The sequence below is a fragment of the Pseudophryne corroboree genome, chromosome 8 (assembly GCF_028390025.1).
Source record: "Pseudophryne corroboree isolate aPseCor3 chromosome 8, aPseCor3.hap2, whole genome shotgun sequence".
Classification (NCBI taxonomy): Eukaryota; Metazoa; Chordata; class Amphibia; order Anura; family Myobatrachidae; genus Pseudophryne; species Pseudophryne corroboree.
In genome coordinates, this window is record NC_086451.1 from 378,817,131 (window position 1) to 378,835,252 (window position 18,122).

Below are 18,122 nucleotides of genomic sequence, written 5' to 3' on the forward strand. Positions count from 1 at the left end.
TAAGGGTGGGTGGGAGGGCACAAGGACAATTCCATCTTGCACCTCTTTTTTCTTTTCTTTTTCTTTGCGTCATGTGCTGTTTGGGGAGGGTTTTTTGGAAGGGACATCCTGCGTGACACTGCAGTGCCACTCCTAGATGGGCCCGGTGTTTGTGTCAGCCACTAGGGTCGCTTATCTTACTCACACAGCTACCTCATTGCGCCTCTTTTTTTCTTTGCGTCATGTGCTGTTTGGGGAGGGTTTTTTGGAAGGGACATCCTGCGTGACACTGCAGTGACACTCCTAGATGGGCCCGGTGTTTGTGTCGGCCACTAGGGTCGCTTATCTTACTCACACAGCTACCTCATTGCGCCTCTTTTTTTCTTTGCGTCATGTGCTGTTTGGGGAGGGTTTTTTGGAAGGGACATCCTGCGTGACACTGCAGTGCCACTCCTAGATGGGCCCGGTGTTTGTGTCGGCCACTAGGGTCGCTAATCTTACTCACACAGCTACCTCATTGCGCCTCTTTTTTTCTTTGCGTCATGTGCTGTTTGGGGAGGGTTTTTTGGAAGGGCCATCCTGCGTGACACTGCAGTGCCACTCCTAGATGGGCCCGGTGTTTGTGTCGGCCACTAGGGTCGCTTATCTTACTCACACAGCGACCTCGGTGCAAATTTTAGGACTAAAAATAATATTGTGAGGTGTGAGGTATTCAGAATAGACTGAAAATGAGTGGAAATTATGGTTTTTGAGGTTAATAATACTTTGGGATCAAAATGACCGCCAAATTCTATGATTTAAGCTGTTTTTTAGGTTTTTTGGAAAAAAACACCCGAATCCAAAACACACCCGAATCCGACAAAAAAAATTCGGTGAGGTTTTGCCAAAACGCGGTCGAACCCAAAACACGGCCGCGGAACCGAACCCAAAACCAAAACACAAAACCCGAAAAATTTCCGGCGCTCATCTCTAACTCCGAAAGGACCATGGGGATTATACCAAAGCTCCCAAACGGGCGGGAGAGTGCGGATGACTCTGCAGCACCAATTGAGAGAACTCCAGGTCCTCCTCAGCCAGGATATCAATTTTGTAGAATTTTACAAACGTATTTGCTCCTGACCAAGTAGCTGCTCGGCAAAGTTGTAAAGCCGAGACCCCTCGGGCAGCCGCCCAAGATGAGCCCATCTTCCTTGTGGAGTGGGCATTTACAGATTTTTGGCTGTGGCAGGCCTGCCACAGAATGTGCAAGCTGAATTGTACTACAAATCCAACGAGCAATAGTCTGCTTAGAAGCAAGAGCACCCAGCTTGTTGGGTGCATACAGGATAAACAGCGAGTCAGATTTTCTGACTCCAGCCGTCCTGGAAACATATATTTTCAGGGCCCTGACAACGTCTAGCAACTTGGAGTCCTCCAAGTCCCTAGTAGCCGCAGGCACCACAATAGGTTGGTTCAGGTGAAACGCTGAAACCACCTTAGGGAGAAACTGAGGACGAGTCCTCAATTCCGCCCTGTCCGAATGGAAAATCAGATAAGGGCTTTTACAGGATAAAGCCGCCAATTCTGACACGCGCCTGGCCCAGGCCAGGGCCAACAGCATGACCACTTTCCATGTGAGATATTTTAACTCCACAGATTTAAGTGGTTCAAACCAATGTGACTTTTTGGAACCCAAAAACTACATTGAGATCCCAAGGTGCCACTGGAGGCACAAAAGGAGGCTGTATATGCAGTACCCCTTTTACAACGTCTGAACTTCAGGGACTGAAGCTAGTTCTTTTTGGAAGAAAATTGACAGGGCCGAAATTTGAACCTTAATGGACCCCAATTTCAGGCCCATAGACACTCCTGTTTGCAGGAAATGTAGGAATCGACCCAGTTGAATTTCCTCCGTCGGGCCTTACTGGCCTCGCACCACGCAACATATTTTTGCCAAATGCGGTGATAATGTTTTGCGGTTACATCCTTCCTGGCTTTGATCAGGATAGGGATGACCTCATCCGGAATGCCTTTTTTCCTTCAGGATCCGGCGTTCAACCGCCATGCCGTCAAACGCAGTCGCGGTAAGTCTTGGAACAGACAGGGTCCTTGCTGAAGCAGGTCCCTTCTTAGAGGTAGAGGCCACGGATCCTCCGTGAGCATCTTTGGAAGTTCCGGTTACCAAGTCCTTCTTGGCCAATCCGGAGCCACGAATATAGTGCTTACTCCTCTCCATCTTATCAATCTCAGTACCTTGGGTATGAGAGGCAGATGAGGGAACACATACACTGACTGGTACACCCACGTTGTGTCCCAAGGCGTCTACAGCTATTGCCTGAGGGTCCCTTGACCTGGCGCAATACCTGTCGAGTTTTTCCCAACGGTTTATAATCATGTGGAAGACTTCTGGGTGAAGTCCCCACTCTCCCGGGTGGAGGTCGTGTCTGCTGAGGAAGTCTGCTTCCCAGTTGTCCACTCCCGGAATTGCTGACAGTGCTATCACATGATTTTCCGCCCAGCGAAGAATCCATGCAGCTTCTGCCATTGCCCTCCTGCTTCTTGTGCCACCCTGTCTGTTTACGTGGGTGACTGCCGTGATGTTGTCCGACTGGATCAACACCGGCTGACCTTGAAGCAGAGGTCTTGCTAAGCTTAGAGCATTGTAAATGGCCCTTAGCTTCAGGATATTTATGTGAAGTGATGTCTCCAGGCTTGACCATAAGCCCTGGAAATTCCTTCCCTGTGTGACTGCTCCCCAGCCTCGCAGGCTGGCATCCGTGGTCACCAGGACCCAGTCCTGAATGCCGAATCTGCGGCCCTCTAGAAGATGAGCACTCTGCAACCACCACAGGAGGGACACCCTTGTTCTTGGTGACAGGGTTATCCGCTGATGCATCTGAAGATGCGACCCGGACCATTTGTCCAGCAGGTCCCACTGGAAAGTTCTTGCGTGGCATCTGCCGAATGGGATTGCTTCGTAGGAAGCCATCATTTTACCCAGAACCCTTGTGCATTGATGCACTGAGACTTGGCTCGGTTTTAGGAGGTTCCTGACTAGCTCGGATAACTCCCTGGCTTTCTCCTCCGGGAGAAACACCTTTTTCTGGACTGTGTCCAGGACCATCCCTAGGAACAGAAGACGAGTCGTCGGAACCAGCTGCGATTTTGGAATATTGAGAATCCAATCGTGCTGCCGCAACACTACCTGAGATAGTGCTACACCGACCTCCAACTGTTCCCTGGATCTTACCCTTATCAGGGAATCGTCCAAGTAAGGGATAACTAAAATTCCCTTCCTTCGAAGGAATATCATAATTTCGGCCATTACCTTGGTAAAGACCCGGGGTGCCGTGGACCATCCATACGGCAGCGTCTGAACTGATAGTGACAGTTCTGTACCATAAACCTGAGGTACCCTTGGTGAGAAGGGTAAATTTGGACATGAAGGTAAGCATCCTTGATGTCCCGAGACATCATGTAGTCCCCTTCTTCCAGGTTCGCAATCACTGCTCTGAGTGACTCAATCTTGAATTTGAACCTCTGTATGTAAGTGTTCAAAGATTTTAGATTTAGAATCGGTCTCACCGAGCCGTCCGGCTTCGGTACCACAACAGTGTGGAATAATACCCCATTCCCTGTTGCAGGAGGGGTACCTTGATTATCACCTGCTGGGAATACAGCTTGTGAATGGCTTCCAAAACTGTCTCCCTGTCAGAAGGAGACATCGGTAAAGCCGACTTTAGGAAACGGCGAGGGGGAGACGTCTCGAATTCCAATTTGTACCCCTGAGATATCACCTGAAGGATCCAGGGGTCTACTTGCGAGTGAGCCCACTGCGCGCTGAAATTCATTGAGACGGGCCCCCCACCGTGCCTGATTCTGCTTGTAAAGCCCCAGCGTCATACTGAGGGCTTGGCAGAGGCGGGAGAGGGTTTCTGTTCCTGGGAACTGGCTGATTTCTGCAGCCTTTTTTCTCTCCCTCTGTCACGGGGCAGAAATGAGGAACCATTTGCCCGCTTGTCCACGAAAAGACTGCGCCTGATAATACGGCGTCTTCTCATGTTGAGAGGCGACCTGGGGTACAAACGTGGATTTCCCAGCTGTTGCCGTGGCCACCAGGTCTGAAAGACCGACCCCAAATAACTCCTCCCCTTAATAAGGCAATACTTCCAAATGCCGTTTGAAATCCGCATCACCTGACCACTGTCGTGTCCATAACCCTCTACTGGTAGAAATGGACAACGCACTTAGACTTGATGCCAGTCGGCAAATATTCCGCTGTGCATCACGCATATATAGAAATGCATCTTTTAAATGCTCTATAGGCAAAAATATACTGTCCCTATCTAGGGTATCAATATTTTCAGTCAGGGAATCCGACTACGCCAACCCAGCACTGCACATCCAGGCTGAGGCGATTGCTGGTCGCAGTATAACACCAGTATGTGTGTAAATACATTTTAGGATACCCTCCTGCTTTCTATCAGCAGGATCCTTAAGGGCGGCCATCTCAGGAGAGGGTAGAGCCCTTACAAGCGTGTGAGCGCTTTATCCACCCTAGGGGGTGTTTCCCAACGCACCCTAACCTCTGGCGGGAAAGGATATAATGCCAATAACATTTTAGAAATTATCAGTTGTTATCGGGGGAAACCCACACATCATCACACACCTCATTTAATTTCTCAGATTCAGGAAAACTACAGGTAGTTTTTCCTCACCGAACATAATACCCCTTTTTGGTGGTACTCGTATTATCAGAAATGTGTAAAACATTTTTCATTGCCTCAATCATGTAACGTGTGGCCCTACTGGAAGTCACATTTGTCTCTTCACCGTCAACACTGGAGTCAGTATCCGTGTCGGCGTCTATATCTGCCATCTGAGGTAACGGGCGCTTTAGAGCCCCTGACGGCCTATGAGACGTCTGGACAGGCACAAGCTGAGTAGCCGGCTGTCTCATGTCAACCACTGTCTTTTATACAGAGCTGACACTGTCACGTAATTCCTTCCAACAGTTCATCCACTCAGGTGTCGACCCCCTAGGGGGTGACATCACTATTACAGGCAATCTGCTCCGTCTCCACATCATTTTTCTCCTCATACATGTCGACACAAACGTACCGACATACAGCACACACACAGGGAATGCTCTGATAGAGGACAGGACCCCACTAGCCCTTTGGGGAGACAGAGGGAGAGTTTGCCAGCACACACCAGAGCGCTATATATATACAGGGATAACCTTATATAAGTGTTTTTCCCCTTATAGCTGCTGTATCTTTAATACTGCGCGTAATTAGTGCCCCCCCTCTCTTTTTTAACCCTTTCTGTAGTGTAGTGACTGCAGGGGAGAGCCAGGGAGCTTCCCTCCAACGGAGCTGTGAGGGAAAATGGCGCCAGTGTGCTGAGGATAGGCTCCGCCCCCTTATCGGCGGCCTTATCTCCCGTTTTTCTATGTATTCTGGCAGGGGTTAAATGCATCCATATAGCCCAGGAGCTATATGTGATGTATTTTTTTGCCATCTAAGGTATTTTTATTGCGTCTCAGGGCGCCCCCCCCCCAGCGCCCTGCACCCTCAGTGACCGGAGTGTGAAGTGTGCTGAGAGCAATGGCGCACAGCTGCGGTGCTGTGCGCTACCTTATTGAAGACAGGACGTCTTCTGCCGCCGATTTTCCAGACCTCTTCTGCTCTTCTGGCTCTGTAAGGGGGACGGCGGCGCGGCTCTGGGACCCATCCATGGCTGGGCCTGTGATCGTCCCTCTGGAGCTAATGTCCAGTAGCCTAAGAAGCCCAATCCACTCTGCACGCAGGTGAGTTCGCTTCTTCTCCCCTTAGTCCCTCGATGCAGTGAGCCTGTTGCCAGCAGGACTCACTGAAAATAAAAAAACTAATTTAAACTTTTACTCTAAGCAGCTCAGGAGAGCCACCTAGATTGCACCCTTCTCGTTCGGGCACAAAAATCTAACTGAGGCTTGGAGGAGGGTCATAGGGGGAGGAGCCAGTGCACACCAGCTAGTCCTAAAGCTTTTACTTTTGTGCCCAGTCTCCTGCGGAGCAGCTATTCCCCATGGTCCTTTCGGAGTGCCCAGCATCCACTAGGACGTCAGAGAAAAGGGGACGCTGTCTGCTGTAATGTGTAAAAAGGGGACACTGTCTGCTGTACAGTGTAAAAAGGGGACGCTGTCTGCCGTAATGTGTAAAAAAGGGGGCGCTGTCTGCCATAATGTGTAAAAAGGGGGACGCTGTCTGCCATAATGTGTAAAAAGGGGGACGCTGTCTGCCGTAATGTGTAAAAAGGGCACGCTGTCTGCCGTAATGTGTAAAAAGGGGGACTGTCTGCCATAATGTGTAAAAGGGGGCTCTACCTGGTGTAGTGGCGCTACTGTGCGGCGTAATTTGAATAATGGAGACTACTGCGCACCGTAGTATGAATTGGTATTATTTTGTGGCCACACCCCTTCCCCATGAAGCCACGCCCCTATATATTTTTCACGCGCCTACGCCGCGCACTGCCCATATCTTGCATGGGGGGGGCAATGCCGTTTCTTGCACACAGCGCTAAAATGTCTAGTTACGGCATTGCGGTACCACATACAGTTAACCAACTTTTTTATCAGACCATCCAACTTATCGCCAAGTGAACGATTCTGACATTACAGAAGTAGGTGCACACTCAGTGCTGGCACTACCCGCTTAGTGTAGTTAGCAATGCAGGGAGGTGCCGGGCTGGATAGGCGCTCTCCCTGCTCTGCTGCCCGCTGCTTGCAGCAAGCCGCAGAGCAGTCAAACTGTGACAGGTGACAATCAAACTGTATGACAAGCAGCAGCAAGCTAAGGCAAAGCAGGAGCATTTCAGCGCCGATCCCCCGGGCCAGGTCTCCTCTACCCTCAGGGACAGGCAGCACTACATAGAGTAGCACATCCTCCATAATCCCTCCTTACTGCTGCTGCTTTGTGGTGAGGACACAGTGGGGTCAGAGGAACGTGTACTAAGCCTGGATTGATGGAGCCCAGCACATGCTCCTCTGACACGGCAGGGGGCAGGGCTACAACGCCATGTTTATCATCTTCTATCCTGTCTCCTGGCTGGCAGCATGGCCAAGGAAGAGAAGTGAGGTGCTGCTACTGTTGGCATTATGTGTGTAAGTGGCACTACTACTGTGGGCATTACTGTATGTGTAAGCATCACTACTATTATGGGCATTACTGCATGTGCTGTAAGCAGCACTACTATTGTGGGCATTATGGGCCTAATTCAGACCTGATCGTAGCCATGCAAAATTTTGCACAGCTACGATCAGTCACACAGACATGCGGGGGGACGCCCAGCACAGGGCTAGTCCGCCCCACATGTTTGGCCCCCCCCCCCCCCCCCCCCCCACACACAAGTACAAAAGCATCGCAGAGAGGCCACGCTTTGTACTTGACGAGTAGCTCCCTACCTGTGCAGCTCCTACTCGCTTGCAGGGAGCTACCCGTCGTTGTCCAGGTCGCAGCGGCCCCAAAACGGCGGACAAACGCTGCCGGACTGCCCCCTCCCGCCGCTGCCTGTCAATCAGGCAGAGGCAATCACTGGGCTGAGATGGCCATCGTCTGTCTGGCATGCGCCGGTGCCACATGCACAGTTCGGACCTGATCGGCTGCTGTGCGAAAACGCACAACAGCGATCAGGTCTGAATTAGGCCCTATGTGTGTAAGTGGCACTACTGTATGTGTACTAATCAGCACTACTATTGTGGGCAATTTGTGTATAAGCGGCACTACTACTGTTGGCATTACTGTATGTGTAAGGGGCACTACTACTGTTGGCATTACTGTATGTGTAAGGGGCACTACTACTGTGGGCATTATGTGTGTAAGAGGTACTACTACTGTGGGCATTATGTGTGTAAGGGCCACTACTACTGTGGGCATTACTGTATGTGTAAGCAGCACTACTATTGTGGGCATTACTGTTGGTGTCGTAAGCAGCACTACTATTGTGGGTATTATGTGTATAAGCAGCACTACTACTGTGGGCATTATGTGTAAGGGGCATTAATATGGGCATTGGGGGTCATTCCGAGTTGATCGCTAGCTGAAAATGTTTGCTGCGCTGCGATTAAGTAAAAAAAGGGCACTTCTGCGCATGCGGCGTAGTGCGCACGCGCAACATACTTTCACAGCGCCCAATGTATTTTTACACAAGGTCTAGCGAAACTTTTTAGTCGCAATAGCCGCCGCAGAGTGATTGACATGAAGGGGGCGTTTCTGGGTGTCAACTGACCGTTTTCAGGGAGTGCTCGAAAAAACACAGGCATGCCAAGAAAAACGCAGGCGTGGCTGGCCGAACGCAGGGCGTGCTTGTGACGTCAAATCCGGAACTGAATGGTCTGAAGAGATCGCAATCGCTGAGTAGGTCTGGAGCTACTCTAAAACTGCACAATTGTTTTTTGTAGCCGCTCTGCGATCCTTTCGTTTGCACTTCTGCTAAGCTAAAATACACTCCCAGAGGGCGGCAGCTTAGCGTTTGCACAACTGCTAAAAACTGCTAGCGAGCTATCAACTCGGAATAACCCCCATTGTGTATAAGGGGCACTACTGTGTGCATTGTTGTAACGTGAAAAAAAGACACTACTATGCAGTGTAATGCAAATTGGGGCACTACATGCGGTGTAATGTTAATAAGATTATACTACTGTGTAGCATCATTTGAATTGGGGTACTTTTGTGTGGCCATGCCCCTTCCTTGTTAGGCCACAGCCCTTTCTGCAGCATGTGACTTCAGTGCGCGATGTCCCTAATGTATGGGAGGAGGGGCGCAAATTTATAGTTTGCAGGGAGACACCTAACACCATAGCACTGACCCTTCACACAGTTATGCACTGCAGATTGCCACCCCCCCCCACACATACACAGCAGCTTGTCACAGAACTCCCCCCCCCCCCCCAAACACACACACACACACAAACACACACACACACACACACACACACACCTATAGGGCTGCTACTTACACAATCCACTCATCTGCAGCATAGCTTGCCAAACAATACCTCATTCTCCTATTCTGCATAGTTGTCAAACATCACCCCCCCCCCAATCTGTACAGCTGCTTGTCATTCAAACACCCTCATCTGTAGATCTGCTTGTCACAGCAGGAGTGCTGTGCTGTGGACATCATACTGTATACAGATACCAGATAGGCACGCATATACATACAGACAGACACTTGTATCCATATACAAATGACAGATACACTTGTATATAGGTGCATACACACACGCACACACACACGCACACACACATACTGTATAACCTGTCAGCCGGTTCATTATTTGACATTATTGTTGTTTTGGGGTATGTGTGTGTGGCATTTATTAAGGGATTCCGGCGGGGAGGGGCGAGTGCAGCAAGCCCCTCGCGGGCTTGCTGCACTCGCCACGCTGCAGGCTCGGTGGCACGGGTTCTATTCCCACTCTATGGGTGTCGTGGACACCCAAGAGTGGAAATAGTCCCTGTTGGTCGGCATGCCGACCGTTGGGATAGTGAGGAGGCGGGATTTTGGGGGAGGTCATGTGACCGTCGGTCTGCTGCCCGCCGGTCACATGAATACCACCCCTGACATTGTATGTAAACATACTGTACTCCTGAAGCTGCATGTACCCTCTAGGGTGAATGCCAGGCAGCATTTATGAAGTCTGGTGATAGTTACACAGTATGAGGAGGGGAGCACCCAAGAACTGGCTGCATCAGGACTCAGGATTCCTCTCAATGGCACGCAGCACCTTTCCTTCATGCAGATCTGCCACTGGTGTAGGCAGCAATACAAGGGGTTTTAGGGTAGGATGGAGTATTCTGAAGCTTTAGTACACCCCCAAACGCTTTCCATCCTACCATAAAAACCCTTGTATTGCTGCCTACACCAGTGGCAGGGTGTGCTATGGAAGGTAGATAGTAACAAGGTCGACAGTGTCTAGGTCGACCACTATTGGTCGACAGTAACTAAGTCGACATGTTATTTAGGTCGACATGGTCTAGGTTGAAAGGTTAAAAGGTCGACATGAGTTTTTTATGGGGGGGTTTTTGTGTCATTTTCTTCGTAGAGTACAACGGGAACCCCAATTAGTGCACCGTGTCCCCTCACATGACTCTCTGCATTCGCCATGCTTCGGGCAAGGTGCCTCGCTCCGTTACCGCTGCGCTTGGCACAGGTTACCGTTCCAATCTTAGTCCACGTGGATCGTTAAGAATGAAAAAGTTAAAAAAAAAAGAAAAAAATCGTGAAAAACTCATGTCGACCTTTTGACTCAAAAAACGCGAAAAACTCACGTCGACCTTTTGACATGTCTACCTAGAGACCATGTCGACCTATAAACCCTGTCGACCTAGTCGACCAATAGAGGTCGACCTAGATAGTGTCGACCTCGAGACCGGATTCCATCATCCATAGTTGGATAATGTTTATTAGTTGTAGAAAGTATGATGTTACATCTCTTGTGTGCGAATTATGAATTTAATAGCCACGCACATGTATACTGATGTATGGCCAAATGTAAGCCCATTCAGTGGTCAATCCAAGCTGTCTGTGACCATCTTAACACCAGGCTTCCTTCCTTCTCTCAGGGTTGTGAAGAGGTTTATAAATGTGTTTGGGAGCTGCCCAGGCTGTGCCACACAGGGTATACCAAATCCCTAAAACTGAAATGTAGGTCAGGTAAAGTGGTAGTGTACCCTGGGCGCGGGGTGCAGTCAGTATTTCGGCTGTCGGGATCCCGGCATTCAGGAGACCGACGCCAGAATCACAACAGCCGGTGAAATACCAATGCCAGGAATACCAACACCAGCTGTGTATTCCCACTCGGCTGCTGGGTCCACGACACCAACCATGTGGGAATAAAACCTGTGGCGAACGAAGCGAGCCACCGGGCCAGATGCGTGGCGAGCAGACTCGCTGCCTTGCTGATGGTATTCCGGCGGATGGGATGTCGCTGTCATCCCGTCTGCCAGGATATAATTTCCTGGGCGCTAACATAAAAAGCACAGAGAACATATGAATGATAAAAAGATGGTGAACTATTCTTAGTTATACCCCTTTCACACCGCACAAATAACCCGGTATCGACCCGGCTCGGTGTGCGGCGTGAAAGGGCCATGGTCGAATTCCCGGGTCGCCTGACCCGGTAATTCAACCCAGGAATAAAGCAGTGTTACTCCCAGGTTGAATACCAGGTCAGTGGCAGCGTACATAAGGAGAGGCGGCGCAGAGATGAGCTCATCTCCCAGTGCCGCCTCCGCCCCCCGTCGCTATGGCAACCTGCCATTAGGGTCCAATGCCGTATCCCACCCGGAAAGGACCAGTTTCCAATTCCCGGGTGGGATCTGGCATTGGCGATGTGAAAGGGGTATTAGCTGAAATGTTGACAGGAAAATATCCAATATACAGGAAAAAAGGAGATACAGTCCAGGTTTTACGGATATTCAGACACTCAAATTGACTATGGTACTTATTCAGTCAGCAGTGCTCAAGCAAGGATATCCTTAAAATCTGGACTGTAATGGTGGTATTTGGGAAACTGCAATAGTATGATACCTTCTGAATATATACTGCATGCATAAAATAATCCCAATTCAGATAACATGGAGCATAGCAATAAAGGATGAAAAGAAATTCGCTCACAAAGAGCAAGTAAAAACATACACAGTAAAATGCAAACAATGCAATCATTTGCTCTACTTAGAGTGTGGTGAGCCTGCAGCCCACATCAGGGGCAGAAATAATAAGGTGAACTTATACCAAAAGAGGAGGAAAGGTCAGCATGGGTTTGCAGGCCGGGGGTCATTCCGTGTGAACAGGTCGGAACTGCGCATGCACGGCGCCAGCAATGCGCACGCGTGTAGTTGCCCAGCAACAGCCGTCGCCGGGCAACGACCAGAAGAGAGAGGAAAGTGATCGCTAGCGTGATCGCAAGAAGATTGACAGCGGGGAGGCGTTCCGGGGCGGATACTCACGTTTTCCGGGCGTGGAGATCCGAACGCAGGCGTGTCCAGGTGTTTGGAGGTCGGATGTCTGACGTCAATACCGGGACCTTCGTCGCTGGATCCGTCGCACAGGGTAATTAAGTCTGACCCTGGTCTTGTTTTGCAGGAAACTTTTTTAGCATAGCAGGTCTGCACAAGCGATCGCAGCCCTGCTATGCTAAAATACACTCCCCCATAGGTGGTGTCAAGTTGGTCACACGAGCAGCAAAAAGTTGCTACGTGCGATCAACTCGCAATGATTAGATAAAAACCAGAACTGTCGGAAACCTGAAATGCCGGACCGAACTGGCTCTCTGCAACAACCTCTGCCACTGTGGAGCTTATAGTGCGCCCCCCCCCCCCCCCATCCGACGACCCCCCCCCCCCCATCCGACGAGATGACTGACAGCTGTCACCGGGGATTCAGAGATTACAGCCACCCCGTATGGTCTGGACTCTGGATCATTGCAGTTTTTACTCCATCCCCGGAGCATATGGGGAAGCTGTAATTTCTCCCTCCTAGGTGACTGTGTCACATACACCACTATGCACTGCCATCTAATGTAGTGTGACACCTGCACATGATGCCAGGGGTAAAAGTTCACAAATTACAAATCTGGCAAATACAACATCCTGTCACTATGCAAAAGAAACATAGTTTCTTAGTTAAGTTGTTATTTGTTAGTCAAACAATCCTTAAGAAGTTTGCAGGTGCAGAAGGGTTGAGTCATGGGAAGGGGGAACGCTCTGCAGGGTTACTTAATAGGCTGCAGGGATGTATTAAAGGGGAATGACGCTAGCCAAGGGTGCTGGATCAAGGGGACCTGTCCACTTCATTGTTATTACAGCTACTAATTGAAAATGTACTGCTGACATAACCGATGTTGCCTGTTATTAGTGAGCTGTTAGTGAATATACTGTAGGTTCAGCTGGTAATAAGGCTGCCTTACTGTATGAAGCTGATGGTCCACTATGAAGAGGAGCTGTTTAGTTAAAAAAAAAAGTACTTTATAGGCCTAATTTAGCACAACTACAACTGCAGATGATCGCATGCTGGGGTCGCCCAGCATGCTAACTGCTGCCCGCAATCGCAATTCAATTGCGATCGCATTTCAGACCCCACAAAATAAGGGAAGCCCCCTACCTGTGCAGCCTGGCTGCAGACAGGCACAGCACAGCCATCTTTCCTGTCACACGGCCGCCCTGTTAACGGGCCAGACCCGCTTGCGTTTCCATCACTACGTCCTGGTCTGAGTCAGCAGGGGGGAGCTTTGTTTTATTAGGTCTTACACAGGGACTCCTCTAGAGTTAGGAGTACATCCATCTAAGGGGTGTAGTATGGCTGACCGGCGTTCTCCTGACCGCCGGTCAGCTTACCGACGCTGGGATCCCGGCAGCATACCGACGCCGGGATCCCGGCGGGGAAGGGCGAGTGCAGCAAGCCCCTTGCGGGCTCGGTGGCGACCGTGTCGTGGACACCCACGAGTGGAAATAGTCCCTGTTGGTCGGCATGCCGACCATCGGGATAGCGGGGGTCGGGATGCTGGAGGAGGTCATGTCACCGTCGGTCTCCCGACCACCACCCCATCTAAGGGGCACATTTACTAAATGTCAGCTTTTACAAGTTGCAGCTCCTGGGCTGGTGTGAGATTACAAGCAAAACATGGCTGTCATGATTTTGACAGGACAGTCACAATTGATGTGTCACATATGGGGGGGGGGGGGGGGGGGGGGGGTTAACAAAAGCTGGCATTTCTGAGTGTATTGGGTTGGGGTGGGGAGGGGGATTTGGGATGATCAACTACAAGATCTAATTTGTCCCAATTTGCCCTGGGTGAATGTTGGGAGGTATGCACAAGGCAGCATGGAAGATGTACTTTTGTACCTGAAAGGTTCTCTTTTAGTACTCTGTAGATCTCCCCATTAACAGCTAGCATTCTAATGGCTGGTACTGGGAACTACGGGGCAATACAATATGCATTATTTTGCCTTGCAGAAGCACAAACAGATCATACTTTTCTCATATTTGGGGTTTACAGCACACATGGTTTTCTATGTGAAAATGCATGTGCTCAATGCACAATGGGGCTAATTCAGACCTTATCGCTAGGGTGTGTTTTTTGCATCCCTGCGATCAGGTAGTCGCCGCCTACAGGGGGAGGGGAAATCGCTGTGCAGAGGTGCGATCGCATGTACAGGAGAGCTGCACAAACAGAAGGACTTACTCTTCCAGTGCGATGATCGGGGCCGGAGCTGACGTCAGAAACCCTCCTTCCAAACGCCTGGTCCCTCCTGTGTTTCTCCAGACACTCCTCTAAAACGGTAATTTGCCACCCACAAACGGCCACTTCCTGTCAGTCACCTTGCGCTCGCCTGTGCGATCACATTGTTCGCACCATCCCTTCGCTGCGCACCGACACACCTGCGCATTTCGGTGCATGCGCAGTTCAGACCAGATCACCCGCTGTGCGAAAACGCACCGCAGCGATCGGGTCTGAATTAGGCCCAATATACTGAATCATCAGAGAGTGAGAGACATGTATTGAAGGAATTTATATATAAATGATAATGTCCATTTTATCTTTTTAATTCTACAGATGTTTCAATATATAATCCGAGTCATCAGAACAGAACTTTGTTCACTCCTGCTGAGGCCCCATGGGATCTGCACAGGGGACGGAAACCTGTGCGGAGACACCAGCTTGGATCAGCAGTATTTTATATTATTGTGCCCTATTGTTTTTATGGCACCTTTTATATCGTGTTCCATACACCTCCTAGATTGCAAGCTCATTTGCGCAGGACCATCTTACCACCTGATTAATGCCATTATATGTGATTTGTATCATGTCATGATCCCCTCGTTGTACAGCACTGCATAGTATGTCAGCACTACATAAATAAAAAGATAATTATAGTATCTAGCTGCATTGTCTCAGTGGACCTTCCCTGGATTCTCTGAGATACAGACAACTAGCAGTCACTTAGTCATATATTACTTTATATCAAAGGAAAAGTGACAAGACGCTGAGGGGCCTATTCGTCAGCCCTTGATAATTACGTTTTTTTATTTGCATCCGCATGCCGGACAGCGTGGAGACAGCTGATCCGAAAATCATTTGTCTCCGCAAATCATTTCACTGCTACTTTAGTGTGAAAATTAGTAGCAGTGAAATTAGCACTGTCAAGTCTGACCTCAGCAGTGCTACTGTGCATGCATGACCGCGGGTCCACGCATGCACGACCTATGGAGGAAGTGCTACTGTGCATGCATGACTGTGGGTTCACGCATGCACGACCTATGGAGGAAGTGCTACTGTGCATGCATGACTGTGGGTTCACGCATGCACGACCTATGGAGGAAGGAGCCGGATAGTGGTGGAGGTATCTGAACAGAAACTTCTTTGTAAACTGGTGTGCGGGAACAAACGTCATCTGGTAACAGAGTAACATCAGTACTTTGCGGCATGTGTGACTACTACAATGGGACCTGAATCAGGCCCAATGCTATCCAAGAAGTGGATAGCACTGTACCCGATTCCTAGCATCTCCCGTCATTCATCTGGGGGTCGATCTCCAGAACTGGGCGTCCCAGCACAGTGCAAGAGACCTCCATGCTTGAAATCTTCAAACACAGACTTAAGACTTTCCTGTTTACTCAGCATTTCATTAATGTCCACTAAGTTCCTAAAAAGTAAAACCCAAATGCTTAGTTCTCTTTTCTGCTAAGATTAATTATATCTGGTGGTGTTTTTTTTAATGCAAATGTAAAGCACTTTGAGCCCTATTGGGACTCATATACAGTATATGTGTTGCCGGACCAGCCCAGTGCCACCGGCCAGATGGTCAGTCCGGCCCTGGTACCACTGACTGTTAAAGATAAATCAGACAGTGCTTTGGAGTATAAGATCAATATGTTCTATGTCTAATTTTAAACACCTTTGAGACATCCATGAGCAGATGTCTGATAGACAGCCGGAAATTAGTGCAACTACAGAAGATGGATTGTTATATGTGTCCCTTAATAGTTGAATACAGGTGAGATATGAGCAGATCTGGTTATATGACGAGTGGATGGAGATATATATATATATATATATATATATATATATATATATATATATATATAGGCAGAGTGACAGGGAATGCTGTATGGCTGCCTTTAATAACCCCTTCCCTCTCCTAACTGATGAGAGTTATTATCAAGTAATGTATGATCTGACTGAGGACAGTGACACTGTGATTGGGTGGGTCAGCTGATTAAAAAAATAACCCAGGGGCTTATTCCGCATTGAATGCAAATGGTGATGTTCACGTTAATTAGCTAATTTTGTGATTGCGCAGTCGTCTAAATCTCTAAAAAGTCCCACGGTGTGTGCGCACTAAATAGCAGGACCAATTACTGATTCTGGCATGTATTGGGCATTCCTGGGCCATGACTGGGAGTTGATTATACAGATGCACAAAGATATTTCCGTCTGATAGGTCTGTTATGGGGGAGTATTGCAGGAGTGGTCATACTCTGCAGTCCCAATGATACTTCCAATGGTTGAGTCTGCAGCCTTTCAAAATTGGGCGTCCCAGCCCTTGCGTATTCAGGTGCACACTTCAATGTAAAGTTGCAGACCCGGCTGCAGCAAAAGTCGCCCAAGCAGTCTGCATGAAAGACGTTTACTCATGAAGCTTCTGACAGTATACCTAGACTGTGGAATCCCAACCACTGATTGTGGTGCTCAGCACATGTCTGGATGGGTAAATGTAATGTGTTTGGAAGTAACAGGAGATGTCATTTCATCTGGAAATTAATACTCACTGCCAACTCCAATAGTTACTCTGGTCTCTGGTAGGCAGCTGCGTTGCTGAACATCAGCCAGTAGCCTCTAGGACGACAATCAAGACAGTGACTTGTCAATCTGCTGCGTAGGCTTTACTCCAAGTAACCCTGTACAATGGAAGAAAATTTATTATAGAACAAACTACCTATAGTACGAGTATATACTATGCCTGATATTTATTGCATCATGTTTACCGTAGAGGTATATACATTTATTTTTTTTAGACTATTTCCTACGTGTGATAAGGGCCAAGTTAATGGAGGAGACAGATTCAGGAGTATGCTAGTAGTATAAAAAGGTACCCTCTGTAGCTTTTAAGAGAAGACCAAAAAGGGAATGTTACGGTCACTTTTCTAGTTTTTATTCCAGGCATTACTTCCTGTTCTACTGACACTATGCTTATGTGGGGATGACAGATCTACCTGTATATCCGTAATGACGAAGACCGCTGCTTTTCACTGCTACTGTGGGGGTTCACTGGGAAAAGAAGGATCTTTATGATGATAAATGTTCTTGCTTCCTTCCCATGAGTATTCACATATATGTAGGCGAATTACAACTAGGCATCATGCAAGCTCTGGGTATGATAGGGATTGAATTTATCACAACTTATAACAATGTTGTGACACTGAAAGATAAACAAGTCTCCCTTGCTTTTATCATCTGACCTTGCTCTCTGGCACATCACACATGGGAGGATAGCTTATTACAGTGGGGAGGAGTATTATGCTGAATCTCCTCCTACCTAAATCCAAAAGTAAATATAAGTCATATGGGGAACCATAAGTCAGACACTTCAGAACTATCATCATGGACTTCCAGCCATGGAAAGACTACCTACAGCTGGCCTCAGTGATCCAGAAGATGGCAAGACTGGATATTTCAGAATCGCATCCTGCCACAGATCACCTGCTCGATCCTCCCAAGACCCCAAAGGTCAACACTAAGGATGAAGGTCACATCCACTCAAAGGTGCAACTTCTCACCTACTCTCAAGCTCAACTGAAGTTCCTATGCACTGACTCTGAAACTCAGCTGGACTCCTTAGCTCACCAAAAAGCCAAGCCACGGGGGAAAATGTGCCATTTTTGCAAACACAATGGGGAGTCACACAATGTGTACACTGGTCACAATCTGAAAGACGAGCAGGGTAGAATAATTTGCCCTGTCCTACAAATGTATACTTGCACATTGTGTGGGGCAACTGGAGAATCGTCGCACACCAAGAAATACTGCCCGATGAACAATAATAAGATTCTCTACAAAAAGAGCGGACGCAACTGTGCACTGCGGAAGGTGAAACGTTAAGTCAAAGAGACAATCGGCA

At 48.7% G+C, this 18,122-nt stretch overlaps 1 protein-coding gene across 1 annotated transcript; it reads left to right on the forward strand.

Annotated features, from left to right (window-relative positions):
- Positions 1 to 17,605: 17,605 nt before the first annotated feature.
- On the forward strand, positions 17,606 to 18,103 carry NANOS2 (nanos C2HC-type zinc finger 2). Its single transcript, XM_063938569.1, has one exon. It carries the CDS (start codon positions 17,606 to 17,608, stop codon positions 18,101 to 18,103), a length of 498 nt encoding a protein of 165 aa, XP_063794639.1.
- Positions 18,104 to 18,122: the final 19 nt, after the last annotated feature.